Source organism: Tiliqua scincoides, chromosome 5, assembly GCF_035046505.1.
Source record: "Tiliqua scincoides isolate rTilSci1 chromosome 5, rTilSci1.hap2, whole genome shotgun sequence".
Lineage (NCBI taxonomy): Eukaryota > Metazoa > Chordata > Lepidosauria > Squamata > Scincidae > Tiliqua > Tiliqua scincoides.
The window spans coordinates 15,114,040-15,131,450 of NC_089825.1; the positions used below are offsets into that span (position 1 = coordinate 15,114,040).

The 17,411-nt window shown below is 42.0% G+C and overlaps 1 protein-coding gene across 4 annotated transcripts in view; it reads left to right on the forward strand.

Annotated features, from left to right (window-relative positions):
- Positions 1–17,411, forward strand: part of PARD3 (par-3 family cell polarity regulator) — a 647,691-nt gene that overhangs the window by 439,725 nt on the left and 190,555 nt on the right. For all 4 annotated transcript variants that reach the window (XM_066627797.1, XM_066627794.1, XM_066627795.1 and 1 more), the window contains 2 exons: positions 8,520–8,747; positions 16,361–16,577. In XM_066627797.1, coding sequence (XP_066483894.1) covers positions 8,520–8,747; positions 16,361–16,577 — 445 coding nt within the window. The remainder of the gene's footprint in view (positions 1–8,519; positions 8,748–16,360; positions 16,578–17,411) is intronic.

Sequence of the window (17,411 nt, forward strand, 5' to 3'; positions counted from 1 at the left end):
CTTAGCTCAGTTTTAACTATGTTTTAGTCATGTAATCATAAACCTGAAGAGAGGATAACATGTGTCTCTATATCAAGGTGGTGTAAAATGTGTAACTGGCACAAGACTTTGGAAAGTTATATTGAATACAGCTAAAGCCTCTCACACTTTTGATCATATCATAAGACTGATTATTAGAAAGTAAACTCATTGTGAATGGTTATTTCAATCACAGCATTTTAGTACCTGGTAATAGTATTTACTTTCCTTGTTGGCAACCTTCAGTCTCGAAAGACTATGGTATCGCGCGCTGAAAGGTGGTTTTGGAACAGCGTCTAGTGTGGCTGAAAAGGCCGATTCGGGAGTGACAGTCCCTTCCACACTGGGAGCAAGTGCAGTCTGTCCCTGGTCTGTCTCCCTGGCTATGGGCCTTCCTTCTTTGCCTCTTTGCCTCAGTCTGTTGGCCAAGTGTCTCTTCAAACTGGGAAAGGCCATGCTGCACAGCCTGCCTCCAAGCAGGCCGCTCAGAGGCCAGGGTTTCCCACCTGTTGAGGTCCACTCCTAAGGCCTTCAGATCCCTCTTGCAGATGTACTTGTATCGCAGCTGTGGTCTACCTGTAGGGCGCTTTCCTTGCACGAGTTCTCCATAGAGGAGATCCTTTGGGATCCAGCCATCATCCATTCTCACAACATGACTGAGCCAACGCAGGCGTCTCTGTTTCAGCAGTGCATACATGCTAGGGATTCCAGCTCGTTCCAGGACTGTGTTGTTTGGAACTTTGTCCTGCCAGGTGATGCCGAGGATGCATCGGAGGCAGTGCATGTGGAAAGCGTTCAGTTTCCTCTCCTGTTGTGAGCAAAGAGTCCATGACTCGCTGCAGTACAGAAGTGTACTCAGGACGCAAGCTCTGTAGACCTGGATCTTGGTATGTTCCGTCAGCTTCTTGTTGGACCAGACTCTCTTTGTGAGTCTGGAAAACATGGTAGCTGCTTTACCGATGCGCTTGTTTAGCTCGGTATCGAGAGGAAGAGTGTCGGAGATCGTTGAGCCAAGGTACACAAAGTCATGGACAACCTCCAGTTCATGCTCAGAGATTGTAATGCAGGGAGGTGAGTCCACATCCTGAACCATGACCTTATATGGTTATATTTTCCTTATATGGTATATATTTTATGTTAACATTATTAGTAATACACATATTATGACTTCTCCAGTTCAAGAGCACAGTTCAAGAGCATCTTTCAAAAGGAAGGAATAAGTGTGTGCTAAATTATGCCATTGTGTCATGAGATGAAAAAGGTTGACAATTGCTGTTGACTATAAATCTCTGTGAGGCACTCTTTTCCTCTCATCTTGGCCATTGTTTTTGGTGCCAGTTGCTTCAGTTGAAGGGGTGTAGGGTGAAAGCACTGCCTGGGAGCAAACCACTTTGGGAGTGGGAAGCACTGTCCTTATTTATCACCAGTTCTCAGTGCCTTTTAAGCTGGAGTTTAAGCCTTACTCCATGGTCCAATGCACTCTGGCACTAGTTCTGGCCACATTTCTGCATACACAGAGCTCAAAGTGATTCAAAACAAGAGCAAAAAACATCCGAACAATAGGATTACATAAAATTCTTCTATCAATATAATAACAGTCAATAGTGTTTTATTTGATTGGGTACAACTCTATGCTACCCAACATCATGTTGATCCCTAGCAGTTTCAAAGGCACCACAGGAAGTTAGAAGGGAAAACATAAGTACATCCAGGGATGGAGGGACAACTCTTTCTACACTGTTTGGACAGCAACTGTGTGGTATCAGAGTTGAAATTGGAAGTGACATCATCAAGTAGGAAGAGTTTTAACAATCCTAGCCTGCAATCCTGCCCACACATACCTAGGAGTAAGTCCCATTTACTATCATTGTTCAAAGCATATGCAGAGTAGCTTGTTAAAAGTATAGATCTATAACATTTCCTCAGATGCAGTCACATAGCATGCTAGCATCAAGTCTAATATATTAAAAAAAAAAAAAATATTGACATGAATGCAGATCCACCTGAAATTGGCTGGTGACCCACGAGTGGGTCCCAACCCACAGTTTGAGAAACTCTGCTGCAGAAGAATGTCCCATGCATCTAGTGAAGTAGGTTCTCACCTACAAAAGATAATGCCAACATACAGTTAGTTTTTTGAAGACTCTTAATTAGTTGTGTAAGTTAGGGCTTTTCAAACTGGGGCATCGCAACACCCCAGCCCGAGGGCCCTAGCCTCTGCCCCCTTAAGGGGTGAGGGCAGGGAGGAGGCAGCGACACGATGCCCAGGATTGCATAGCTCAGGGGCCTGCAGGGGCTTGGCTGCATTTACCAGAGCCTCCTGCAGCCTCCCGGGGGTGCGGGGAGCCCTTCGCAGCCGTCTGCAGGGCTCCTCAAAGCTTCAGAAGTGAAAGCAAAGCGATTGCACTCCACTTCTGGTTTTGGGAGGCGTGGCGCGATCAGTCCACTTTCACTTTCTAAGCTTCGGGGAGCCCTGCAGACGGTTGCACAGGCTCTCTGCACCTCCAGGAGGCTCCGGGAGGTTCTGGTAAGTACAGTCAAGCCCCTGCCCGCAAGCAACACGATCCTGGAGATCGCGTTGCTGCCTTCCCCCCGCCCCCCACCGCCTCCCCCCCCCACTCCCACAAGTAGTTAGAGGGGCTCAAACTCTCCTAGAGAGTTTGAAAACTGCTGGTGTAAGTGATCCTTCTTAAGTGTTTTGGAATATGTGAACTTAGGGAAGTTTGTTCCTCCTATATATGTTACAGTGAGGGCTATTCCTTAATTGTACTCTATTATTGTACACTCTATTATGAATTTTTTCTTAAATTTTTCATGATATACAGTTAGACAGAAGTGAAATAAGTTACCTATGTTTTAGAAGCATGGTTGATATCAGATTTATTTCTCATTAGCCAATTCAGTAAACTTTTTTATGTGCCTTTAGATTTAGTTTACAAGGATTACATTCTTAATTCATTCAAAGCTAGACTTTGTTTGGGAAGGAGGTGGTGCATCCCTTTTAAATATGAGGTTTCTGATTGAATTTGAAATCGAAAACTTTGCCAGTTGTTAATAAGAAGTACAGGCATACTTTAACTTTCATCCTCTTGACTTTAGTTGCTTTGCTCTTTCGACCGTTTCAATTTATAACCATATTTCAAATTTCGTCCGCACACTTTCCTCTTTTGTCCAATTTAATCCAACTCCTCAAAGAGTAAGGAGCTGGATCAGCTATAAATGTTGAGTAATTGAGTTAACTGGCAGCCCAGGAAAATGCTGTACTTCAGAGGTTCAATTTTGCTTTCCATGGGGCTGAATATACAGTGCTAGGCTATGCTTTGACATTTGTCCATTTTTTAACATTTACCCATGTTCTGGTCCCAAACTAGACAACAATCCAAAGTATGCCTTTATCAAAAACAGCACCTTAAAAGTGAAGATCTTTTTGCACAATAAGGAAAATGATATTGTGAACCTTGAAAAGAATCAACACTGTCCGTGTATTCAGGACAACTGGGTTCTGTTCCATTCGTTCCATTTGGCTCTGCTCTTGAACCATTTGTTTCAGTGGGGCTCTTGAACCATTTGTTCAGTGTGCTGCTCAGGATTCCAGTGGATTAGTCCCTTTTTGGAGGAGCCTCTGAAAATGGCAACATTACTAAAAGGAGAAAGTTCCAATCTGGAGAAAGTTAACTGTGGTGAAATCAAAAAGTTTTATTTTGCTGTTCCCATTCTCAGGATTGGAATCCTAAAACCAAGCCTCATTTTTCAGAGAACTGTCTCTGCTGTGAAGAGTTCTCTGAAACAGTAAGCTATTAACACAGAAATTGCTTTTATCATCATAGTGAGTATTATGCTTATGCAGGGCTATTGCTCTCTTTCAGCGTCTGCAAACTGTCCACATTTATGTTGATGGCCACCCAAGTTCAATAAATATTCTTACAATTTCTGCAATCCGTTATTAGTTTTACAGTACTCTGGGAACATTAGGTCATATCCCATCTCGCTTTTCCTTTGGGATAGCGCAACTTATATAAATATTGTTCTCACAACGATCTGTATTGGGTAGCAGGAAATGGGGCTTTTCTTCAATGTCCCTTATGAGCCTAAATGGGTGCATAATGTAACTACTGTTTACGTTGTAGCCCCTTAGTAATTCAAAAAGGATTGATGGGTCTTTCATTTAAAATAGACATTTGCATGCAGAATCTGAAGTTGCCACATAGCTGGACGGTCTTTTTCTTTCTCTTGGTTTAAAGGAGTAAATCTATTCAACAGCTGCCTTATCCATGGCTGCTTTGCCTCCTACTCTTTTGAAAATTTAGCTTAGAATTTTCCTCTCTCTTAAGAATTGGATTTGAACAGCCTTAAATCTCAGAAAAATAAACCATCAAACTTATAAGGCTGCATCTGCCCATGCCTATAAAGTCACTGTACAACGCAGGATAGTCATCCACATTGAAACTTGTTCTTAATCATGCTGACACTGGGAATATTCCTCTTTTTAAAAAAAGTCCAGGGTATGAGACGTGCACCAGACATTATCCCAAATATTTTAGAAGCAAAGGCTGAGGATTGTTGACACAGCTGGTAAGAGCTGGACCTTGCTTTCCTTCCTTGCTCATCCCACCAGCTGGCCCCTGCCTCCAGTGATCCCCAGGTCCTTTTCCCTCTTAAAACATTGGGGACCTGTGGGATGAGAGGTGTTTCATGGAAGTGTGAGTTTACTGCATTTATTATAGCAACCTGCAGGTCTGTAGACAATTGGCTGTTTCCAGACTTCCACTATAGTTGCTTCCTGAGCTGTCTTATAAGCCTGAATGCAGGGATCAGTGCTTTTTAAGATTTAAGAATGAAATGGCGTATTCTTTAGGCAGTGGGACTCTGTTGCAGATGTTTCCCTGTTGTACCATTTGCCAGCAACCATGTTGGGAACTCAAGACAGGTGACTCAAACTCGTGAAAATGCGCGCTTTTTTGTGACTCTGCGACTCATGAGTTGGGCGCATGGAAGACTCCAAGAAAAACTTGAGTCACGGCCCCCCTGTCTTGGCACTTGTCTCCATGCATGCTGACTTGAGTCTGCCTGTGTCTGGGGGTGCTTGCTTACTATTTTTGCTGGGTGAAAAACATCGTGGGGCCAGCATTCCAATGGCGAGCAGCAGGGAGTTCCAACTGGGAGGCAGGGAAGGGGTAATGAATTGGGCAGGAGGGAGCTCTTTTTCCTCATCTCTGATAGGAAGGTAAGAACCAATGATCATTGGACAAACTATGGGCATTCTGATATTTTCATTGGCTGAGGGAGAGCAAGGGAGGAACCCAAGGGGTTTCTTGCCTTACAATTAGCTGCGGAAGCCCAGGGAAGCAGGAGAAAACTCTTTTGCTCGATTCTGCTTTCCAACCTTATGGCTTCTTGGCTCCTGTTGTTATTTGGGAGAGCAACCCTCATTGGGACTACTTCTGAGTAGGACTGCAAAGCATTGGTCGTCCTGGTAAGCCTCCCAGCTGCTATTTGTGACCCTCCTCCCTCTCGCCACTTCTGTCCCGGCTGTTACTCAGTCCCTCCCACCCCTTCTGCCCTGTTGCAAATGGGTGGGAACACCAGGGGAGTGAGTAAAGGGGACTCCGACACACACACACTCCCTGGAAGCAGCTGAGCTTCTTCCGTGGCAAGCTTTTTAAAGGGGTGACTTGAATCAAATCCCTTAGAGTCACTAAAGGGTTACTCAGACACTTGGAAAGTACCCCTGTGAAGACTTTTTCGAGTCAAGTCCTGGGGAACAGTGTGACTCGACTCCAGCTCCACTGGGTTTTCCCAACACTGACCAGCAAGTCATTTCTTATTAACATTACTTCGTAAGGAACTGGCATAAATGTAATTCTGGCTCCATCCAAATTAAGACTGCAGGTTGAGAGCTAGCTGGAGAACACGTGCTCCTTCCTAACAACACTCTCTTTGGCATAAATGTCTCCTGTAGCTGCAGGTACTAGCACCAGTCTTAACCATAGTTAAGGCCACAAATCCAGGATCTGACATCCGTTTCATTTTCAGATCTTGATTTAAGGAAAACCGTACTTAGGTGGGTGACCCAATCCTATCCCTCTCCAATCCATAGCATGTAGCACTACCAACAGAGGTCAAGCTGCATGTTATGGTGGAAAGACAAGTGAGCTGCCTGGGAGAGGTAGACTATTTTGCCCTCACCAATCTGTAGGCTACCTGGTTGTCCGTGGGTCTCCTTGGACCTATACCAGCACTTTAGTTGGCCTGACTCGAAGAAGTGTTGGAGGCAGGTTCAGGGAAGGAGAAAAGGATAGGATCCGGTACATACTGCTATCACTGAGATCCTTCTTCCACCTGCAAACTATCCCGGTTCTTCTGCTGAACTGCCCATGATCTGGTCCAGCAGATTTCATGATCAGCTGCCATTGCCCTATGATAGGATTGGGCCATAAGTTTTAATTAATATAAGTTTAGTTAGTAATATTGTTGCCCAGCTTGCGCACTCCTCGTAAGCCACCTATTTACTTGTAGGTAATGTTCTTGTTCATGATCAGGCTTCAAACTATCATCATAGTTGGCAACTAAAATGGGTTGGCCATGTTTCTAGTTTTAGAAATCACCTAGGCAAGGAACTTCAAACTTGGCATCTTCTGGATCATGAAAACAATTCTACGTGACATGTTTACTTCAGCAGCACGTATAGTAAAACAGAAGTTAGCATAGCCTCTGTGAATGGCTGAGAACAAAAATCATGAAGCATTGTGTATTTTTAAGGGAACTGGCTAAAGCTCATTGGTAGATATGCATTGCTTTGTGTGCAGAATTGTCCCCTGGCATGTTCAATTAGAGTATTGGTTAGACCTGGAAAAGAGCTCTTCCTAGGATCTTGGACTGGAAAGATGCTGCAAGTCAGAGGAGCTTTTACTAAGCTAGATGGACCAGTTGAATGTAGACACAGATGTTCTCCAGATTATGCCATCTCTACTCACGGAGCATGTAGAAAAATATTATTAGAAGACTACTAAGCTTCCAATGTTGTGTTTTTTAAAGTACATTTCACAAGTCTCTTTGTAATTTGTGCTTGCTCTGGAATCTGTGATTATGGAAATGGTGGAAAGAATATAAATCACAGTAAGAAGGATGTGTTCCCCTTCCTACATCTGAAGCATGGATCATGGTAGGGAAATCACAAAAATCTGCTATAACAGCCATTGAATGGCCACTTTTCATTTTCCTGATCCAGCAGATACCCACATGATGGGATGGTATTAGGATTCTAATTTAAATGCTAAGATTTTTTTTTCCCCAGTTACTGAAGTTGGATCAGTTTTAGTATCCAACATCCAACATCAAATACTTCTAGAGTAAATTTTCTTAGGGCACAGTCCTAAGCAGGTCTACTCAGAAATGTCCTATTGTGTTCCATTGGACCTACTCCCAGGAAGGTGAGGTTAGGATCGCAGCCATACTTTGTTTAGAAACAGGGATTATTTAGTAAAATAATTGCATGAATAAGGTTTAATACATGTTTACCTAAGAAATATTGACAGACAATATCAATAAAACCAAGGGAAGAAAAAGTCAATTAGAATAACATACAACAATTATTTTTTACTGGTCATGTTCCTGACCTTTTCAGTGTAAAAATTTGTCCATAACTCTACCAAAGGTATTTCTGTGCATGCCATTTGAAAATTAATTTTGTATGCTATTCTAATTAATAGAGTAATTTTTCTTGGATTTATTAATGTTATTTATTAGCTAATATTCCCTATGTAAACATTTATTAGAGTTTATTAGGGCTTTTATCATGCTGTGGTAATCCTTGTTCCTAATCAAGGTAAGAAAATTTATATTATTCACATTTAATCCATAAGTATCTACATGAGTTTTAATGTGTAATAACTATATTAACTAATATAGGTCAATTAATCCTAGGGAAAAAAATCTGTATAGACAAGCCCCCAGGAACACTGTAATATTTAAGTGCAGCTTATTAAAATTCACTTCATGGAAGTAGCTAGTGTGGCAGAATTTCCCTAGATGTTGTTCTAAGAAAGCAGACTAATTTTAGATTAATAAAATCTTCTTAATCTTCCTCATTTCTACTGGTTACATAGGATTGTTTTTGCTGTTTTAAAAAGAGAAAATTAACTGGCTATGCCAATCAAATATATAATGATGACAACTTTAATATTTGAGTTCTGGTGTGTGTATGTTTTTAACAGTTAGGTAATTATTTTATTCTCATTAAAATGGTTGAAATAACAGCGATGTCTTTAACTTCCCACCAATTTCAGAAGTGGGAATGTTGCTAACCTTGTCAAATTCATTGAGTAGAACTTGACACATTCATAGCTCCAACCAACAAATCTGCCTAGAATTCCCTATAGATTATGGATATAATGTGAATAATTTTAAGTGTGTCCCTGTAGACTTTCACTGTGCATGTGAATAATCAAGCATGAGGGTCCTCCTTGCTAATCTTAATTAACTTTTTTTTTCAAACCATCAAGGTTCCCCAACCAGAGATGTGGGGCCTTCATTAGGCCTAAAGAAATCCAGCTCATTAGAAAGTTTGCAGACAGCAGTCGCTGAGGTGACTTTGAATGGCGACATTCCTTTCCATCGTCCACGACCGCGGATAATTCGAGGGCGAGGGTGCAATGAAAGCTTCAGAGCAGCAATTGACAAGTCGTATGATAAACCTGTTGCAGATGAGGATGATGAGGGCATGGAGACCTGTAAGTAAACCCTTCTTGTAAACTGCTTTCTTTGATGTCCCTTTTGTCAATACAATGTCTCCCTATGGTTGTTCATTTTCTTTCTTTCTTTCTTTCTTTCTTTCTTTCTTTCTTTCTTTCTTTCTTTCTTTCTTTCTTTCTTTCTTTCTTTCTTTCTTTCTTTCTTTCTTTCTTTCTTTCTTTCTTTCTTTCTTTCTTTCTTTCTTTCTTTCTTTCTTTCTTTCTTTCTTTCTTTCTTTCTTTCTTTCTTTCTTTCTTTCTTTCTTTCTTTCTTTCTTTCTTTCTTTCTTTCTTTCTTTCTTTCTTTCTTTCTTTAACTAGCCAGCCAACCAACCAATGTTTTTGTTAGCACTCTCCCAGAGCTCTCCTCTGCCTTCACTTTATCTTCTCCATGTTAGATTTTCAGTTTGCAAAGTCACCATTGCCCCAAAGTCCATCACACACCAGAGTCTTTCAGGGGATGATCATGTCTGGGGATACCAGTGATATCATTAATGCAATTAGATATTCCTTTAATACCAATGGTGTGGCATGGTTTCTGCCTAGAGAGTACTGTAAGCTAAGCTCCCCTCTTATTCTGCCCACTTTCTGTCTCTCCCACTCTTCTCTCCATGTCGTATCTCATATTGTCCTCTCTATTTCTCAAGATACCCCGTTTCTTTCTTAAGACCCATTTCCTTAACAAAGCTTTTTTTTGGCATCTTGTGCCCGTCACTTAACTATGGGGATATGTTCTGCGAAATGTTTCATTAGGCTATTCATCATTGTGTGACCTTCATTGACCGCAGCGTCTGGGTCGTGCCCCAGAATGACTTACAGCAGTCAAGTAGCATCCCAGAATGCCTTGCGACAGTTGGGTAGCACCTCAGAATGCCTAGTGGTGCCCCTGCTGGCACCAGCCCAAGACCCACCAAAAATTGAGAGCTGTGGTGCACTGTGACCCACTGGTCACTGTTACACAAGAGCCACAAAGTTTTTCAGCTCCATTATAATCTTATGGGACCAGCATTGTATATGTGGTCTGTGGTTATGTGGTACTTACCTGTATTTGCTTTTATGTTGGTGCCTGATTTTACTTTTCTCTGTCCCAATTATGGAATAGTTGTTACTGCTTCCATACCAGTGGGATCCAGATAAAGGCTTGTAGCTATATGGTTCCTTCAATAGTGTAGTAACCTTATTATGTAAATACTTTTTCTCCCAGAGGGCTAGACATTTCTGTAGTATGCTAAACATGCTGGAAAGGTAAACTATGTGGCAGTAGTACTTTGCATGGACTCCAGCAGGCATAGGAACACAGTAGCATTGAACAAGCATTCCTTTAGCATATGTGTAAATAATGTCTTCATTTCTTGTATTTTTAGTACCAGTAATTTACATCACATGCCAATTTGCAATTACTACTTTGCCAACTCTAAAAATCTAGGATGTCGGAAGTATGGTAACTGCAAAGTCTAAGGGGCTGATCCTATCCAACTTTCCAGCAGAGATACAACTGCAATGCAGCTTTGAGATAAGGGAACAAGTATCCCACACCACAAACTGCCCACCACCACCGGATGCTGTGCATGTCCCATTGGCACTGTTGCACCAGTGCTGGAAAATTGGACAGGACTGGGCCCTAACTCATGTTGTTCCTTGCCAAATGGCTTAGTTTCTTGGATTGTCCATACAGTGTTTGCAAAGTCACTATGAGTTGCTTGGACCAACCTTCAGTGCAGGTTAACATAAGAACATAAGAACAGCCCCACTGGATCAGGCCATAGGCCCATCTAGTCCAGCTTCCTATATCTCACAGCGGCCCACCAAATGCCCCAGGGAGCACACCAGATAACAAGAGACCTCATCCTGGTGCCCTCCCTTGCATCTGGCATTCTGACATAACCCATTTCTAAAATCAGGAGGTTCCGCATACACATCATGGCTTGTACCCCGTAATGGATTTTTCCTCCAGAAACTTGTCCAATCCCCTTTTAAAGGCGTCTAGGGTAGACGCCAGCACCACATCCTGTGGCAAGGAGTTCCACAGACCGACCACACGCTGAGTAAAGAAATATTTTCTTTTGTCTGTCCTAACCTGCCCAACACTCAATTTTAGTGGATGTCCCCTGGTTCTGGTATTATGTGAGAGTGTAAAGAGCATCTCCCTATCCACTCTGTCCATCCCCTGCATAATTTTGTATGTCTCAATCATGTCCCCCCTCAGGCGTCTCTTTTCTAGGCTGAAGAGGCCCAAATGCCGTAGCCTTTCTTCATAAGGAAGGTGCCCCAGCCCCGTAATCATCTTAGTCGCTCTCTTTTGCACCTTTTCCATTTCCAGGTTATTTTTCTAAGTTCTATTTTAGAGGGGTTTGTGTTCTTCTAATAGCTCACCAGTTTCAGTTGTCTGGAGCCAGTTATTTTGTAGAGAAAGGAAATAAGTTCAGTGGGAAAGGATGGGGAAATTACTTCTATTCTGAAGTTTAACAAAAAGGGGGGGGGAAGGTTGAAGCTGGAATGAAAAATTTCAGCATTGAAAGTTCATCCATAAAGTGAGGAAAAATTACCACTGCTCTTTAATTAGAATATGTGAGGCTGGCAGATCTAATAAAGCATAAAGTTAATGATAAGCTATTACCCACCCTAATGGGCATTCATTTACATTTTCAGTTCTTTAACCCTAAGAAGTGACCCAAAGTGTTAAAGAACGTCATTGACATAAAACAAAAGAATGTTCAGACTTAACCTTCTCATTATTGAATAGTGCAGCAATGGGCTAGTAAAATGACAGTCCACACTGAATGTAGAGTAAACAGCCAATTAGCTCAAATGGGGCAGAATTATAGGGGCATTGCTACGTTTTTAAGTTTAAGGCGTAGTATTTTCAGCTTTCACGCAGCAGAATAATTATTTTCATTGTACATTTTAATATATTAAAAGTTTATGATTGAAAATGTTGCTGGGAAAACTGAGTTTATTCATTTGCTGTCTACAATCACTAAGAATATGAACATTCAACCTTTTGGTGCAGAAGTTTACATTTCAAGCAACTCTTGTTATAATGAATGAATTTGCTCTTGCAACTTTACTGTTCAGTGTCTTAAAAAAATCTATTAACAGTATCCCATAAGTGAGGACATTTAAAAGATTACTTTTTTCAACAATAACAGCAGAATTAACTTTGCAAAGTTCTATACCTGTTTTCTTTCCACACTTGGAGAATTTTTCTCATTCCTATTGATTCCATGTCCCTTCCAGCTACAGTCCCATGCAACATTTTGCCTCCCCTCTTTCAGAAGTGGCATTTTGGAGGGAGCAAGGGCTACAGCAAGTTGTGGCAGGAAAGCTTTGGATTGCATGTGGAGAATTTCACAGGAGTCTTTGGATCTATGTATGAAGCAATCCTCTCCTTTCAGTCCAAAGCTGTTCAACTGATTGATTCTTACTGCTTCCATAGCTGCATCATCTAAGTTGGGTGTCAAACTCATTTCATACTGAAGGCCGAATAGCATTCATGATGCCTGCTGAGGGCCGAAAGTGATGTCATTAGGCAGGAAGTGATGTCATTAAATAGGTCATAACCAAAAATAAGTACTTTTCTCACTGAGGAACTCATTAGCTGTCATTAGTCAAATGACGAAAGAGAAAACACACAAATCTTGATCATATTTCAAGACACGGGAGAACCCAATTTTCATGTGGGCTGCCTTTTCAGCAGTGCCACCTCAGCTGAGAGCCCAAAGACCAGATGAAAAGCTTCTGCAGGCTATATATGGCCCCTGGGGCCTTATGTTTGACACCCCTGATCTAAATATACAGTCAGCCTCCTCCAAGACATGTTGGAAGCAATAAACAATAAACTACCTGGTTTATCCCATAGAGCAGGGGCGTCCAAAGTTTTTGGCAGGAAGGCTACATCATCTCTCTGACACTGTGTCGGGGGCCGGGATGGAGGAAAGAATTAATTAACATTTAAAATTTGAATAAATTTACATAAGTTTACATAAATGACTATATTAAAGATGAATTTATATGAATGAATGAAGGTCTTGCAATAGCTCAAGGCCTATAAAAGGCCTTGCACAAAGCAAGGCTGGCCTTTCCTTTGCTGCTGCTACTGCATCACAGACATGAAACAACAAACAGTGGAGGAAGCTCTCATCCCACAGCTCAAACAGGTCAAGAGGTCAAACAGTCACTCTCACACTAAGAGCAGTTGTGTTGGGCCAGTGTGGGTTCCAACAAATCTCTGGAGGGCCAGAGGCTCATTGGAGACTGGGGGCTCCCTGAGGGTCGCATTGAGAGGCCTCATTGAGGGCCACAAGTGGCCCCAGAGCCAGGGTTTGGGCACCCCTGCCATAGAGTGTGACTGTAGCTCAGTGATAATGCTTCTCATGCAGAAGGTCTGAGGTTCAATCCTAACTACAGGTGGAGCCTATTTATTCACATTAGTTCTGTTCCGTGACTTGTCGTGATTAACAAAAAACACATTGTGCTAACTTCCGTAGAGTTACGCAAATACACTGCAGCCTGACACTTGGGGCTGGAAGGAAACTAAGGCAGCTGTTATCAGTCCCCTCCCCTCTACTTCATATTCTGTCCTCTCCATTGCCAGCTGCCTGGCTTCTTTCACATGGGATGCTGATCTTTTAAGAGTCCAGCCCTATGCGTTTCTACTCAGAAGTAAGCCCCATTCCAGTCAATGGGGCTTACTCCCAGGAAAGTGTGGATAGGATTGTAGGCTATATCTCATGCTTTGCTTGGTGGGAAGGCTTGCTTGCTTGCATGTGATTGCCTGCAACATGGGGGGGGGGGTTGCTTGTGTCGGTGATTGCCTGCACCATCTCAATGGGGGTGGAATTTGGCAAACACTGGGTTTTTTAAAGCAATTCCTTCTATTGCTACCACACCTGCCCCTGTGAGAGTGAGTGAGTGAGTGAGAGCACCACCTTGTTGCAGGTGGTATAGCTACAGAGATTTTTGGCCCCCCCCTTCCCCTCTTCAGCCTCTTTGCTGGCTCAGGGGCTCAAGGAGTGTTACTGTTCCTTTGCAAGGGGAATCTCTTCCAGGGCTCCAGGGGTATTTCCCTGCCTGGGCAAGGCAGAGCCTTTTTGCAGTGTTTTGGGCTGCCTGAAAATGGAGACAACAGCGCAGGACAAAGGAGGCAAAGGTGTGTGTGACTTTCGGTTCCCCCACTCCATTTTCTTTGAGACAAATCCTCAGATTAAAAAATCTGTGGATAAATAGGCTGCACCTGTATCTCCAAATTGGGCTGAAACTGTGGAGAACTACTCTTGGTCAGTGTAAGCAAGCAGCTTCATATATGAGGTCTCTGCTGTTCTTTTTACATTTTTATCCCAGGAGTACACAATATTCCTCCAATTTATCTTCACTACAAATCTGCAAGGCTGAGTTAAAAGCAACTGTCTCAATAACACGCAGTGACTTTTTTGATTTAGTGGGAATTTGAACCCAGGTCTCCTCAGTCCTAGTCTGACATTCTAACACCCATGCCACATTGGCTATCATCAGTTGGATATGAATACTGATCTCCTGGTCCAGATAGCAAATGGGAACCTTGTAGCATGCCTGCCAACTATCAGCAAGGGAGAAGTTAAAAGGTTTCAAAAGATCAGTTTGGGGTGTGTTTCCTTAGTTCTACCTCACTGTTTTATCATTGTTCATAATTCATTGTTTCCTTGCATTATAAAATCAATGCAATGCGTAGATGGAAAAATTGCTGTTTATTTGAAGGAAGAGTATCTCTTCTTACCAGCCAGTGACCCTTTCTCTATCTGCAGAAGAGTCGCATTAAATTGTTTGTAAAGAAATCTTAAGCATGCAATTGGGTGTTGCAAAGAGTTCTAAAAATATAATGATATGCCATGTGATCAAGGACTATGAACTTTAAAGTGTTTGTGTGTGTGTGTGTGTGTGTGTAATTACACACACAATCACACACACTTTTCTCTTCAGAACAACAGGCTATTCAATCTCTGTATAATACAAGCGACAGGTGGGAAGGCCTTAAATTTGGAGGAGGGTACCTGTAGATTCGGACGGCTACAGTTACAGCTGTATGCTTGGGGTATTTGGATCATATTAATCCCAATGCTTGTTTTCAAACTCTCAGAATGGTTGATAAGAAACAGAGTTCCTTTCTCTGGTGTGTTGTCTGAGAGCAAGGCATTTGAATCTGAATAAATTGGCAGAGCTTTCTAATCTCGGTCGAGTCTTAATTGCTAGAGCCTCTGCTTGCAAATAACACCAGAAAGACAAGAAGCTCAGTTATGGAACAGCTTCACATTCAATCATTACAGTTTCTCATGTGCATCTTGTCTGTTTTGCAGAGTAATTAGGAGAGTAGCTTGACAATATGTTTGTCTTGTCGTTTTCAGTGTTGTATATTTCTGCTTTTGACTGCCATTCAAAGGACAATCTTAACTCATTGTTTCATCGGCAGTGGCCAAAATGGAGAAAAGGTTCCCTCCTTGACCTTTCCAGCAGGCTCATTTCATCTCTTTAATTTAGTGTAACTGTTTCTAGCAGAGTCCAGAATCAGGAAGATCTGGAGAAACCGGTACTGCTGCAGTAAATAAGATGTGGGTTATGATGCAATCATGAGCCCAGTCCTCAGAATGGTGTGTAGGGAGGTCCTCACATGCAACAGTGATTTATTTCTTCTCTCTCCCATCCTATCATGCACCGTTTTCAAAAGTGAGTTGAATAGGGTTAAAAGGCAGCTTACAAGTGACCACGAAAGGGTTGCTATTCAGAAACGAATGTTAAAAACTGCTACACACACGCACACCTCTTTGTACATGCATAAATGTGTCTCATCCTATCCCCCAGATGATGGAATATGAAACTAATAAACAAGCAGGTAGCTACCTAAATCAGAATTCTGTTGTTTCGTGGAAATGGTAGAATTGAAGTTATATGAGTCTTCGGAGTATAAGAAACAAATTGCAAAGCACAGGGGAAACACAACAAGCACACAAATTCCATTGTTGGGGAATAAGACTTTGGAATCAAAACTAAACAACTGCACATTCAACACAATTCTATGCTTCCGGTTCAAATATTGGCTCAGTCCCAAATTTAGATTAGGAGGTTGGCAGTGATGCAAAATATGTTTTGTTCTCTCATCTTCCTTCTTTTTTTGTTCTCTCATCTTCCTTCTTTCAGTGGATATCCATATCCCACTGAGGTTCAGGGATCACATTCTTTCAATCTTTTGCTAAAAGTATTTTAGACATTTTGAAAATCAGCCTCTAAATAGGGGCAATACTGCAGACACTTAACTGAAATCTAAAATTCTTCAAGGTTCCAGTGTGCACACAGGTTGCCCCTTTCCCCCATTGCTGGGGAGTGCTCTGTGTGAACAAAGCATTCTTCAAGGATGGCTATTGCATTCTGCATCTCTCCTCTTCCAAGCTGAGCTGGTGTTGGCACTTAAAATGTGGAACTGTGTTATGGATATACATAAAACTGTCAGTGTGATATTTCAATATCCAAATAAGATATTGTGTAGAACATAATAATCTTTATTTGTCTAACAACTGCATAGAAAAAAAAAACCTTTTCAATCTTCATTTCTTTGAGCTGCTACTAAAATGCTCTTACTCTTGCAGTGGAAGAAGACACTGAGGAGAGCTCACGATCAGGTAGAGAATCTGTGTCTACATCTAGTGACCAGCCATCCCATTCACTGGAAAGACACATGAATGGCAGTCAAGATAAAGGGGACCGGAAAAAAATTGGAAAGGACAAGAAGAAAGATCGAGATAAAGAGAAAGATAAAATTAAAGCCAAGAAAGGAATGCTCAAAGGCCTGGGGGACATGTTCAGGTAGGAATTATGGAAACACCAGCATAAAAGTGTATGCAGCTCATAGCTTCTGTTGTACTGATGTTCAAATGTCGTGCTCAGGAGTTGGAAACCACTATTCTCATTGCAAACATGTATTTCAAAGTACTAGCACGTGAAGCATATTTTACGTTCCCCCTTTGTGCTCCCTCATTCAGTTACCATCTGTAACACAACAGCTATCATTCTATCAGTGTAGGTTTTATTATTTTTAGAGAGACACAGGTATATGTCATGTTTTAGTAACATTCCAAGACTCTTAGCCACTTATAAGGTGGAATGAAGCACATGGCATCCTTGATGCATGTGGGCCAGGGTCAATGTTTTTGCAAAACAAAGGAATATTCAAGTGGTACTTGATATTTCTGATGTGTATAGTGATTCATTAATTGAAATGCTACTAAGACCCAGTTTGCGTAAACATAAACTGTTTGAATTACAATCCTGTAGAGCAGCGGTTCCCAAACTGATGGGTCATGACCCACCAAGGGAACCGAAAGCAGCCTCAGAGGACATCGGAGGAGACAGCAAGCCCTGCTCTGATAGCAGGGATGGCACCACAGTGACTGCAGCACCACTGCTACCAAGAGGCTTGCTTCTTACCTTGTGGGCAGCGCTTGCTGTCTCCTCCGATATCCTCTGAGGCTCCTGTAAACAGTCCTTATCTCTGATCAGCAGTTACTTTCAGTTTTTGTGTTTTCCCTGCCTTCCTCCTTGTCCATGCAAACACCTGGTTCCCAACTCCTCTGTAGGGGTTTGGGAACCACTGGTGTAGAAGCAACTTTATGTAGTGTGTTGAAGCTCTCTTGCATCCTG